The sequence below is a fragment of the Hylobates moloch genome, unplaced genomic scaffold, assembly GCF_009828535.3.
Source record: "Hylobates moloch isolate HMO894 unplaced genomic scaffold, HMol_V3 SCAFFOLD_22, whole genome shotgun sequence".
Classification (NCBI taxonomy): domain Eukaryota; kingdom Metazoa; phylum Chordata; class Mammalia; order Primates; family Hylobatidae; genus Hylobates; species Hylobates moloch.
Window position 1 is genome coordinate 29,092,915 of NW_026652297.1, and position 12,529 is coordinate 29,105,443.

General features: G+C 36.7%; 1 protein-coding gene across 3 annotated transcripts in view; it reads left to right on the forward strand.

Moving 5' to 3' along the window:
* The window catches only part of ADAM28 (ADAM metallopeptidase domain 28), a 65,730-nt gene that overhangs the window by 2,072 nt on the left and 51,129 nt on the right, over nt 1-12,529 (forward strand). For all 3 annotated transcript variants that reach the window (XM_032143739.2, XM_032143740.2, XM_032143738.2), the window contains exon 2: nt 3,799-3,902. In XM_032143739.2, the coding sequence (XP_031999630.1) occupies nt 3,799-3,902 (104 nt within the window). The remainder of the gene's footprint in view (nt 1-3,798; nt 3,903-12,529) is intronic.

Here is a 12,529-nt window from a genome sequence, read left to right on the forward strand (position 1 = left end):
TACCTTATTACAGCAGAATACCCAGGGGGTGCAGCACTTTTTGTAAATATTTTATTTCAAACTACCAGTTCTTCCTTGCCTTTATAAGGTGACTAGAAGACTGAAAAGAAAATATACAATTTAATCTAAATAGTCAAAATAATAGACCTAATAGAAATGCAGTTTTTTTCCTTTTGTTTGTACTCACTTTTAATGCAAGAAGTTTAAAACCACAAGATGGTTTAAGGAGACGCAGAGAATCCCAGAACATAAGTCAATATCCTTGTCTAAACCCTAATTCAGCATTTAATATGATGTGTTCAGTTTGGAAGGAAGGCATTTCTTTGAACAGTTTCAAACACATTTGAGCAAAAATGAAAATGTCAATATTACATACTCATGTTCCCGTTTCCAAAATGACCCCAAACACATGAACAAATAATGTAGCAATCCAGACTAATGTCTCTCATATTAACGTTGTTAATGAGCTTTGGCTTTTCTAAAACTCAAAACAGTCAAAAATAATGATCCAGTCTAAACCAAAATAACAGTTTTCTTTTTCCTGATCTGTTTTTGCTAGTCAAGACTAATCCAGCATGTGAGTTCTGTGGGAGAGAGAAGGCAAGTATTAAAATGAATTAGTAAAAACATATTGTGTTACACCTTGGATTTGTGTAATCCCTGGATGGCAGTTAGTTGTGTTTGTTCCTCAGGCTTCAAAAATAATTAACCTGATGTTATTCAGTGGGGATGACGCTGCACCATCTCCCTTAAACTTAAGGATGGATGAGCTAAACAATATTTAGGTCTGTTACATCCCTACAATGGCTGTGTAATTTGTTGTATTCCAGATCCCATTATTTCAAGGACTTCTAGGTTTCCAGAAAATAAGAGCCTTTAAGAGAAATTCTATTTAGTTTCTTTAGAGAATATATGGAGTGACAAGAGTTTGGAAGGAGCTGGAATTCCATTCAAACTGAAGAGATTGAGAGGTTGCCAATGTCTTTTAAAAGAAATGTTGTGGGGTTTTTTTTGTTGTTTGTTTTATTTTGCTTTGTTTTTGGTTTCCATTTGGCAGTGTTCAGCCACCAAAAAGTCGGAAAAAAATTTCATAACTAACTTACATATTTTGAGCCCATATTTAAGAGCCAGTTTGCAATTTCTAATTTCATGAAACATTAGAATTCAGATACTAACTAGAAGCATAGAGGTCAGGGTGCATGTGAGAGAAAATTTGTGTTGCCTAGGTGGGTCTGTTTTCCTTCTCACCATTTCTGAATGGTGCTGAGAAGTAAACTCACTTCATTTTCTGCTTTTATACAAAAAATCAGGAGCGTAGCTATTATTTTATTCCATGAAGGCAGCTTGGACTAGTATTTCCTGTTAGAATCATGTGTGTTCTAACACAGCATTTAAAAAGATTCATGTTGGCTGCAACATTGGTGAAATTTGGCTTCGTGAACTCTATCTTAACAGGACTAATTGCATTGATTAGCTCCTGTAATATACCAGGCATCATGTTGGTGCCTTATGGTATGCTTGTTTTGTGTCCCTGAATTAAGGAGGCAGCAGGGAATTGTGTCAATACCGTCAGTTAATTTCTGGCAGGAGTAATTTTCTTACCTCTTGGCATCTTAGTGTTTCAAAATAATTACAATAATTAGAAAAATTTTAACTCAGAAAAAGAATCATCAATTGAATATTTCTTTAGGTTTTTGAACTTACGTTTCAAAAATTTTTTATAATTGATGTTATTCTTTTCCTTTACCAAAAGTTAATTTAACAGAAATAAAAGATGCCCAGTGATTACCTCTGTGAGAGCAAGAAATGAGGAACTGAAGAACCTCGTGATGTTGTTCTTGAAGTGTGACAATGTAATGAGGCTTATTTGATCATAATGGATCAGAATTCAGCTAACCTAATGATCACTGACTCTTCAAAGAGGTTATAGGGGATTCTGTATTTACATGCATAAATCATAAATCACTTGAACTAGCTTTAGAAACCATTTAATCGGCCTCCTTTTTTCAAACTATTTAAAGACTCAAACCAAATAAAAAATTAAAAAATACGGTAATGTCAGTGCCATGGCTTTAAGTAATTTTGATTTTTTTTAGAGTAATTCTTAAGCCACTGAAAGAAAAGATAGTTCATTACTTTAACACCCCGTTTTTGACTCAAAGAGTTCTTAACTGGTTTAAACCCTTTTTCTGTTCTTCAAAGTTAAATATAAGTGACTCTTGAGTCCTTAAATGAATTAAAGTCATTCTCAAATGATTAAAAAATTAATAACACTATTTTTTGAAAGTTTATACTTTGGTTTCTGAATAAAACTTTAAACAATGTTTTGCTCTGTGGGAAGTGACTGGAGTAAGTGCACAGTCCTCCTAGGTAAGCAATAAATAATACTTATTAAGTGCCTCAGTTATGTTCGTTAAAAGATCAACCACAGTAACATAAATGTATCTCACCATAGAACTTAAGATTTGAGTACTTTAATGAGCTGGGATTACCTTTAGAGACCCTCCTAGTCCTTACTCAGAGAAGAGAAAAAAACCTTTTCAGTTCGAGTCTTAGAAAGTTGTAGAGTTAGGCCCCATTCTGCTACTGCAGTCTACATTTTGGTTAAGCCTGTAGCCACCTTAAGCAGCTAAGGAGCAGGTCTATTGACTATATACAGAGCAGAGACTAGACCACATGGGCAAATCAAAAAGAAAATAGAAAATCTAATGTTAGCTTTGAGAAAATTGAATCTCTCTCTCTAAAATGACTTCTAGACCAGGTGCCGTGGCTCATACCTGTAATCCCAGCACTTTGGGAGGCTGAGCCACGAGGGTTGCTACAGCCCCGGAGTTCAAGACCAGCCTGGGCAACATAGCGAGACCTCTTCTCCAATAGAAAAAAAAAAAGCCAGGCACGGTGGTGCACACCTGCAGTCCCAGCTACTCTGGAGGCTGAGGTGGAAGGATGGCTTGAGCCCAGGATGTTGAGGCTGCAGTGAGCCGTGTTTGTGCCTCTGCACTCCAGCTTGTTGACAGAGTGAGACATTGTCTCAAAATAAAACAAAATAACTTCTAAAGACAACATGGAGAGGAGCATTTAAGATGCAGATAGATTGGATCAAGTCACTTTTCAGTTCTCTTTCAATATGACTGCAGGCTCAAAAAAGTCCTTCCAGGCCAGTGATTCTGTTTGAATTATCTGCTTCTCTAATTTTCATTTTTAAAATGTTCTGTATGCAAAAATGAAGGTTTTTCTGTATTGCTTATGCCAGCTCTATGAACCTAGTATTGGAGCCTTTTCTTACTGTGACATAGTTTTTTTTATTGCTGTTTTCAAATCCAAGAAAAATAGAATAAAAAATTGTACGCATTAGTTATTTTATTTTTCTAACATTGTATGGTTTCCAGTGCTTCAACTCAATTTTTCTGGGACTGATTAGCTTCTCAGAGGATTACTTTTGCTTCTATCTTCATTTCTTTTTGCCTGAGTTGTTGCTATTTCCCTGCACTGCAGGGATCAAAGATAACATGAAGTGGGAAAATCCAAAAGAAATACTTTCTCTAAATACAGTAACACTTGTAAACTTTTAATGGGGAAAGACCTGAAGATATAGGTTAAAGTAAAACGGTAAGAGGAAAGAGTAGCTTTCTGAGGTTGTCGCTCTCTTCTGGTGTCAGCACATTAATAACTCTGACATTCATCACTTCAGGCTTCTTTGTGTGGCATCGTTCATTGGGAATGCAGTAAGGATGGCCATTACTGACCAGCCTACTTCCGTTCTACCTGGATAAGTCTTTTCTTTTTCTTTTTTCTCAGTGAGTGCTATAAAAGAACTCCCTGGGGTGAAGAAGTATGAAGTGGTTTATCCTATAAGACTTCATCCACTACATAAAAGAGAGGTCAAAGAGCCAGAGCAACAGGTACAGCTTTTGATTTATCAAAGGATCTTGATTTGAGATATATATATATACACACACACACATACATACATATATTTATGATGAGAGATAGATATGGGATTTATAAGTGTGTGTTTACATATGTGCGTGTGTGTATGTGTGTGCCTGTATCAAGTGGAATTTGTGATGTTTTCAGCAATTACACCTTGGGGTTAAATAACAATGATTATATTTGTATTTGTTTTTGACCTTTTAAAAAATCTTCACTACAACCCAAAGTTATATTATTAACCTCATTCTACAAATCAAGTTTCTGAGAAGTGAAAGAAACTGTCCAAGGTTAAAAAGAGTAAATTTTTTTTTTTTTCTTTTCCAAACAGAGTCTCACTCTGTCGCCCAGGCTGGAGTGCAGTGGCGCGATCTCGGTTCACGCCATTCTCCTGCCTCAGCCTCCCGAGTAGCTGGGACTACAGGTGCTCACCACCATGCCCAGCTAATTTTTTTGTATTTTTAGTTGAGACGGGGTTTCACTGTGTTAGCCAGGATGGTCTCTATTTCCTGACCTTGTGATCTGCCCGCCTTGGCCTCCCAAAGTGCTGGGATTACAAGTGTGAGCTACCGCCTAGCCATAAATTTAACATTTTATGATGATTTATTCTATGTACTTCCAAAGAAAATTGGATGTTATCTATCTATCCATCCTTCCAAACACAACTATGACAATTGAAACAGAAATAGAAAACAAAATACAGCAGGTGAATGCATGTATATATGCACATTAACATGAAATTTATCTGTCTTTTCTGAATAGGCTCTTTTTAATGTTTGTACATTTCTTACTGCAAACGAAACAACATATTCTCAGTCAACATTTACTCAATAAACATTTATTAATTCTAAGAGAAAAGCTAAAACATGATGATTCATTCAATTATAACAATGTTATAATTACCTGCACTCTTAAGTCTTCTTCTGGGAGCCAGCAAAATACAGATAAATGAGACACAAATAATAGTTGACAGAAATACTCCGAAATCCAGCACACTTGGTGCACATATTCCCTCACTGGACACGGTTTCCCATAGCATTTCTTCTAAAGCAAATTTATGACAACGGAACCTGTATTTGACCCCATTTCCCAAAATAATTATCAACCACATGGTTTCACTAACTTAAGATGGAACCCCAAAGCATTGGATTCCCCTTCAATATGACTTTCTTCAAATGCTTTCTAAGACTTTCTTTAAAATGTCAGACACCTTGTTTCCTGTCGTGCATTATGCTTATTATCTGGGTGACAAAGTAATCTGTACACCAAACCCCCATGACATGCGATTTACCCGTATAACAAACTGGCACAGGTATCCCCTGAATCTAAAATAAAAGTTGGAAAAAAAAGGATTTTTAATATATTTTCATATTTAGTCCTTTCAACAAACATACAATGTAAGTGTATTTTTACAGTATTTTATTTCTAAGTGGAGAGATAGGGGCTCAGAAAATTTAAGTACCCTGCCTAGGAGCACATAGCTTATACATTTTAGAGCTAGTATTCAAACATCTGTTTGACTCCAAATGACAACTTTATGTGTTAGTATTATTTGTGGCTGCCTATCCAAGCAGCTAAATTGATTTAATATGTGGGAGAGTCCATATGTTCTCCTGAGAGCTTCTGTGGGATCAACAGAGGCTTTCTGGCCATTAAGGTAGCTCAAGTTCTGTTACACTAAAGTCTAAGAGTCAGTCTGTAACCCTGAGACACTGACAAGTTTGTTGTATCATTTACTGTTAAAAATAAGAGACTCATCAGTTGAATTTTTTTTCTAATAACTTTTTTTCTTTTTTAAAATTTTATTTTAAGTTCTGGGATACATGTGCAGAATGTGCAGGTTTGTTACATAGATAAATGTGTGCCATGGCGGTTTGCTGCATCAATCAACCCATCACCTAGGTATTAAGTCCAGCATGCATTGGCTATTTTTCCTGATGCTCTCCCTTGCCCTGCTCCCTACCACACCTGAGTGTGTTGTTCCCTTCCCAGTGTCCATGTGTTCTCCTTGTTCAGCTCTGAATTATAATTGAGAACACGTGGTGTTTGGTTTTCTGTTCCTGTGTTAGTTCACTGTGGATAATGGCTTCCAGCTCCATCCATGTGCTTGCAAAGGACATGATCCTGTTCCTTTTTATGGTTGCATAGTATTCCATGGTGTATATGTACCACATTTTCTTTATCCGGTCTTTCACTGATGGGCATTTTGGTTGATTCCACGTCATTGCTATTGTGAATAGTGCTGCAATGAACATGTGCATGCGTGTATCTTTGTAATAGAATGATTTATATTCCTTTGGGTATATACCCAGTAATGGGATTGCTGGGTTAAATGGTATTTGTGGTTCTAGGTCTTTGAGGAATTGCCACACTGTCTTCCACAATGGTTGAACTAATTTAAATTCCTACCAGCAGTGTAAACGCATTCTTATTTCTCCACAATCTTGCCAGCATCTATTGTTTCTTGACTTTTTAATAATCACTATTCTGACTGGTGGTAACCCTGAGACACTGATGGTATCTCATTGTGGTTTTGATTTGCATTTCTCTAATCATCAGTGATGTTGAGCTTTTTTCATATGTTTGTTGGCTGCATGAATGTCTTCTTTTGAGAAGTGTCTGTTCATGTCCTTCGTCCACTTTTTAAAATTATACTTTAAGTTTTAGGGTACATGTGCACAATGTGCAGGTTTGTTACATATGTATACATGTGCCATGTTGGTGTGCTGCACCCATTAACTCATCATTTACATTAGGTATGTATCCTAACGCTATCCCTCCCCCCACCCCACAACAGGCCCCAGTGGGTGATGTTCCCCATCCTGTGTCCATGTGTTCTCATTGTTCAGGGTTGTTTGTTTTTCTTACAAATTTAAGTTCCTTGTAGATTCTGAATATTTGACCTTTGTCAGATCGATAGATTGTAAAAATTTTCTCTCATTCTATAGGTTGTCTGTTCACTCTGATGATAGTTTCTTTTGCTCTATAGAAGCTCTTTAGTTTTATTAGATCCCGTTTGTCAATTTTTGCTTTTGATGATTTGTCATGAAATTTTTGCCTGTGCTTATGTCCTGAATGGTATTGCCTAGATTTTCTTCTAGGGTTTTTATAGTTTTGGGGTTTACATTTGAGTTTTTAATCTATCTTGAGTTAATTTTTGAGTAAGGTGGAACAAAGGGGTCCAGTTTCAATTTTCTGCATGTGGCTTGCCAGTTCTCCCAGTACCATTTATTAAATATGAAATCTTTTTTCCCATTGCTTGTTTTTGTAAGGTTTGTCAAAGATCAGAGGATTATAGATGTGTGGTCGTATTTCTGACCTCTCTATTCAATTCCATTGGTCTATGTGTCTGTTTTGTACCAGTACCATGCTGTTTTGGTTACTATAGCCTTGTAATATACCTTGAAGTCTGGTAGTATAATGCCTCCAGCTTTGTTCTTTTCACTTAAGATTGTCTTGGCTATACAGGCTCTTTTGTGGTTCCATATTAATTTTAAAGTAATTTTTTTCTAATTCTGTGCAGGATGTCAATGGTAGTTTAATGGGAATAGCATTGATTCTATAAATTACTGTGGGCAGTATGGCTATTTTCATAGTATTGATTCTTCGCATCCATGAACATGGAATGTTTTTCCATTTGTTTGTGTCCTTTCTGATTTCCTTAAGTAGTGGTTTGTGTTCTCCTTGAAGAGGTCCTTCACTTCCCTTGTTAGCCATCAGCTCAAATTTTACAAGTTCACCTGTATTTTTTGTGTTATCAACCTTTTGCTACTAAACCAATGATTAATTGTGTCCTTTTGGAAATTTACACTAATTATCTACTCTTTATGTGTTTTTGTCTCACAGTAAACAACGCTTCCAAGAAAAGCCAACATTTACACACACACACACACACACGCACGTGTGCACCAAACACCCTTTTTTCACTGAACATTTTGAGGCAAAGTTAAACACAGGTGAAGTGTTTTTAATCACAGCTGTAAAGTGATCTCCTCACAACTGTAAAAAATAAATTTGAGCTTTGAATAATATATTTTGATTAACGAAAGCCATAGACTAGTTACTGGCTCATACTAGATGAACAATATTAATTTTTGCAATGATTGACAAGGTGGATGAGGTTGATATAATGTGCTTGATATTTACTGCAGTTATATTATTTATCTAGTCCATTACTAGGTTAAATGGCTACATTAACCTTACATTTTCCTGATCCATAGTGCAAGTATATAGGATCTGAATTCAGAGGATTAGTTTGTGTTCACCTGTAAATTTTGTCCATTCTCTCTGTATAAATTTAGACAAACATAAACCTTAAGTTTCTTGTCTTAAAGTGGAGATGATCATAATACTTATATAAATATTTGGGGATAATGTGTATGAAAAGCGAGGAAGCATCCAAATTTTAACTCCCTGTCAAGATTATGCTATGGGCTGGGTGCATTGGCTCACACCTGTAATACCAGCACTTTGGGAGATTGAGGCGGGTGGGTCACCTGACGTCAGGAGTTCAAGACCAACCTGGCCAAGGTTGTGAAACCCATCTCTACTAAAAATACAAAAAATTAGCTCGGTGTGGTGGTGGGTACCTCGAATCCCAACTACTAAGGAGGCTGAGGCAGGAGAATCGTTGGAACCTGGGATGCAGAGGTTGCGGTGAGCTGAGATCACGTCATTTTCACTCCAACCTGGGCAACAAGAATGAAACTCCTTCTCAAAAAAAAAAAAAAAAAAAATAGAGTGAGAGATTATGCTATGGTGCTGCCCTGTGTAGCCCATCATATCCCAGATCCTATGACTAATTTTCAGTTTTTGTGGCTTCATGTCCCAGTTAATAAACCTTTATTTTAAAATTCTTCTTTTTGACATAAACTATCAACTTCAGTTTGCTTTTCTTAATAATATTCTTGTTTCTACTTCTATGCTTTTTTTAATGGATTTTTTGCTGCTTAAAATATTCTCTCTACATTTAGAGTCCCTCCCATTTAGGGGACTCTACATTTAGAATCTCTTATAGTTTTTGTTAAGCCGACTTGCCATATTCATATATACACTAATATATCCCTATCCTGAAATCGTGCGTCAGTCACAGTCAGTATTATAAAGTTTAGCTACTGATTTTAAAAAGAAATGTTGATTTTGTGTCAGGAGCGATGGTGTGTTCACAAGTGTCTGTGTGTGTGTGCATGTGTTTCTATGAGAGCAAGTGTAACCTTCACTTCTGGTTTGAAACTGTCCAGGTAAATTTTTAAAAGGTTTTTTTTTTTTTTTTTTAATACGTCTTTGCCATGTCTCTACTCCTCTTCCACCCTCATCTGCCAATCCTTGTCCTGGAACATAAATACTTGTTTCATTAATACATGTTGGTCTAAATAAATACTTGCAAAGCACATTATCTTTGAAGGAAATAAGAGTATTAAAATAAATACCATAGATAATTGAAGAAAAAATTACCTAAATAATTAGAACCTTTTAATGTTTCTTTAAATGGAAAATCTTTTATTTTTTTTGTTTCATCTGTTACATTTCCAAGTTCTCTCCTGCTCCCTTTGGTTGTAGAGAGTAGAAGAGAATATATTATGGGGCCTGATGAATATAATGGAATGAGCACTGAATGCTTCCACAGCATCTCAGAAATAAATATAACTCTCCCATGTTTACTTTTTAATATCTCAGGTGTCAGGTGATACCTTTGAATTACCCCACAATAACCATGTGGCTAAACCATTAGCAGTAACTTTTGCTAGGGTTTAATTCCAGCTGTTCACAGGAAGATATCAAAAGCCGCATGATAGGGTTGCCAGAGGAAATACAGAGTACCAGTTATAAGGTTGAATTTCAGACAAACAGTAAAATATTTTTGTATAAATATGTCCCACACCACTTTGGGAGGCCGAGGCAGGTGGATCACGAGGTCGGGAGTTAGAGACTAGTCTGACCAACATGGTGAAACCCTGTCTCTACTAAAAATACACACAAAAATTAGCTGGGTGTGGTGGTGTGCACCTGTAACCCCAGGTTCTCAGGAGGCTGAGGCAGGAGAATCACTTGAATCCTCGGAGGCAGAGGTTGCAGTGAGCTGAGATCATGCCACTGCACTCCAGCCTGGGTGACAGAGTGAGACTCCATCTCAAAAAAAAAAAGATAGATATATATAGATATAGATTAGATATATATATCTATATCTAATCTATATCTATATCCCACACAACATTTCTGATATAATTGTAAAGAAGCATTCCAACAGAATGAATCTAATTTTCCCAGCTAGTACATTTGCATCTGTTTTCCTTAGTCACTGATCTCTGGTTTCCATTCTTTCTCACATCTTCTAAACTCCTCCATGTGCAGGATTGTCACATTTAGCAAATAAAAATATAGGATGCCCAGTTAAATTTAAATTTCAAATAAACACCAAATATTTCATTAGTACATCACCATGGACACAGGGGGCATATGTATTTTAAAAAGTACTGTGTGTTTATATGTATAAACAAATAATATCCTCTGTTTATCTGAGATTCACATTTAATTGGCATCCTGTATTTTATCTGGCAATCCTGTCCTGTGACTTTTGATATCACCCTGTGAACATCCAGAACTAAACCCTAGCAATCTCTCCATGATTCCAGATTCTGTCCTATCCACCGATCTAAGACTCCTAATGCTGCTGCATGCCTCGTATCTCAATCCTGCCCTGTTAGTGTTCTTGGGTTCTGCCATATCATACTTGTTTTACAAACATAGACTGAAGAACCTAGTGACATCTTTGTTTGCCACACAACAAATATATGATTTCCATTGGCATAGACTCTTCTACGGTCTCTCAGGCACACCTTACGACTAATAAGGACACTGTCTTCCAGATATAAGCCAAGTTCTTAGGAGTTATCTTTGTAGCTTCTGTGTTGAGACTATGGGTCCTCCCTGTGCAAAGACTTGATTAGCAAATACTATTTGAAACAATCCCAAATTCATAGTGCAGTTGACCACCCTTATTATCAAGGGGATCTCTGTATATCCCATAAAAGCTTCATAGGTCTCACCCTAGATTAAGCGCTTCACTTCTCAAGACAGTGAACAGATGGAGGACTTTTGTAGTTATCATTATACAACTGTGCCCTGTGTTGTTTTATTATACAACCAGAGAACTGAGGCACTGGCTTTACCTGTCAGCTATGCCAGGGTTGTGACATCATCTTTCTGACTTGATCACACATGCCACATCGCTTAATATTTCAGCTAGACTGAAATAATCCTGTGTAAATAATTTTTGGGGGCTCGGGGTAAAGAACAAGGTAGAACTTTGAATATTTTATTCATAATTATATTCACGATTGTATTTATATGAATGACATAAGGACTAAATAAGTATGTGTTAAATAAATGACCAAATGAATAAGTAAACTCATGGACAAATAAATAAATGTTTATGACTGGAGCATATTACCCATGAACCTCCATAGATACATATTTAACATATACTCTGTGAAAGTCCCTAATGCTGGGAACTTATATTCTAAAGACAGTAACTGTTCTTCATAGAATTCAGCATCCAGATTGTACATGTTCTTAGAGGCCCAAACCATCTTGGTATTGGCCCATATCATAAAAGAAAATATCTTACAGCACAATTCTTCCCTCAGATTGAGAATTCTTTCAGGCCCATTAGCTGATTTAGCAGGGTTTCTAGAGCTCATGGATTTACTGTAAGTTTTGAACAACTGTTGTATTACTAGAATTAAGATCCTCTCTGTGCCTTCTGTGGCTGCCCTTGATATTTCCCGTGTGCCCATTGACATGACCTAGACCTTACAGATTTGCTCCATCCCAGGACCATCCAAGACTGTGGCTTTCCCAATCCACCCACTAAATCAGACCCATGACATTATTTTAGAGGAAATTTGGATCTATATGTTTCTGTGGCCGGCTAGTCTTACTCAGTAAAACCAAAATAATTTCCTTCTAGTGAGTGCTCTCCAAATCAAGGTGCATCTTACTTCTCTTGACTCATACTTCAGAACCCACAGAGTACACAACTAGAACACACTTCTTATCCTCAAACCTTGCTCTCCACCAGGGAACTCTCTTTCAAAAGTATTATTACATTACCCAGTGTACTCTCTTTCATAGAGGCCCTGGCTTTCTTCCTTGATCTTTCCTTCCATCCATCATCTTTATGCCAGTGTTGACCAAAACTCCACTCCAAAAGCATTTATTCTTTTCTAAAACAACCTTCAGCTAAAGTTTTAGTAACTAAATCTACTAAAAAGCCATTGCTGAACAGGAAGCAGATATCTGGAAGGCCATTTCTGGTAGAAGACCATATTTGGTATCATTCTCATAGCTTCATTCTAGCTAGTCTTTCTTAAACCTGAACAATAAGAGGTTATGACTATTCTGCATAACTTTTATTTTTAATGCCCTGTCTCTTTCCAGTCCCTGTCATCCATGAAAATGAGCTGAGTCCATCAACCTCTACTTATCTAGGCCCACATTGGGGGATATTTATAGCCTGGGATTATTGACAGCAGAGCAGACCTCAACCACTGAGGATTTAAGCAAAGTATGGACCGTAACAATTGACTTTGGAGAGGGC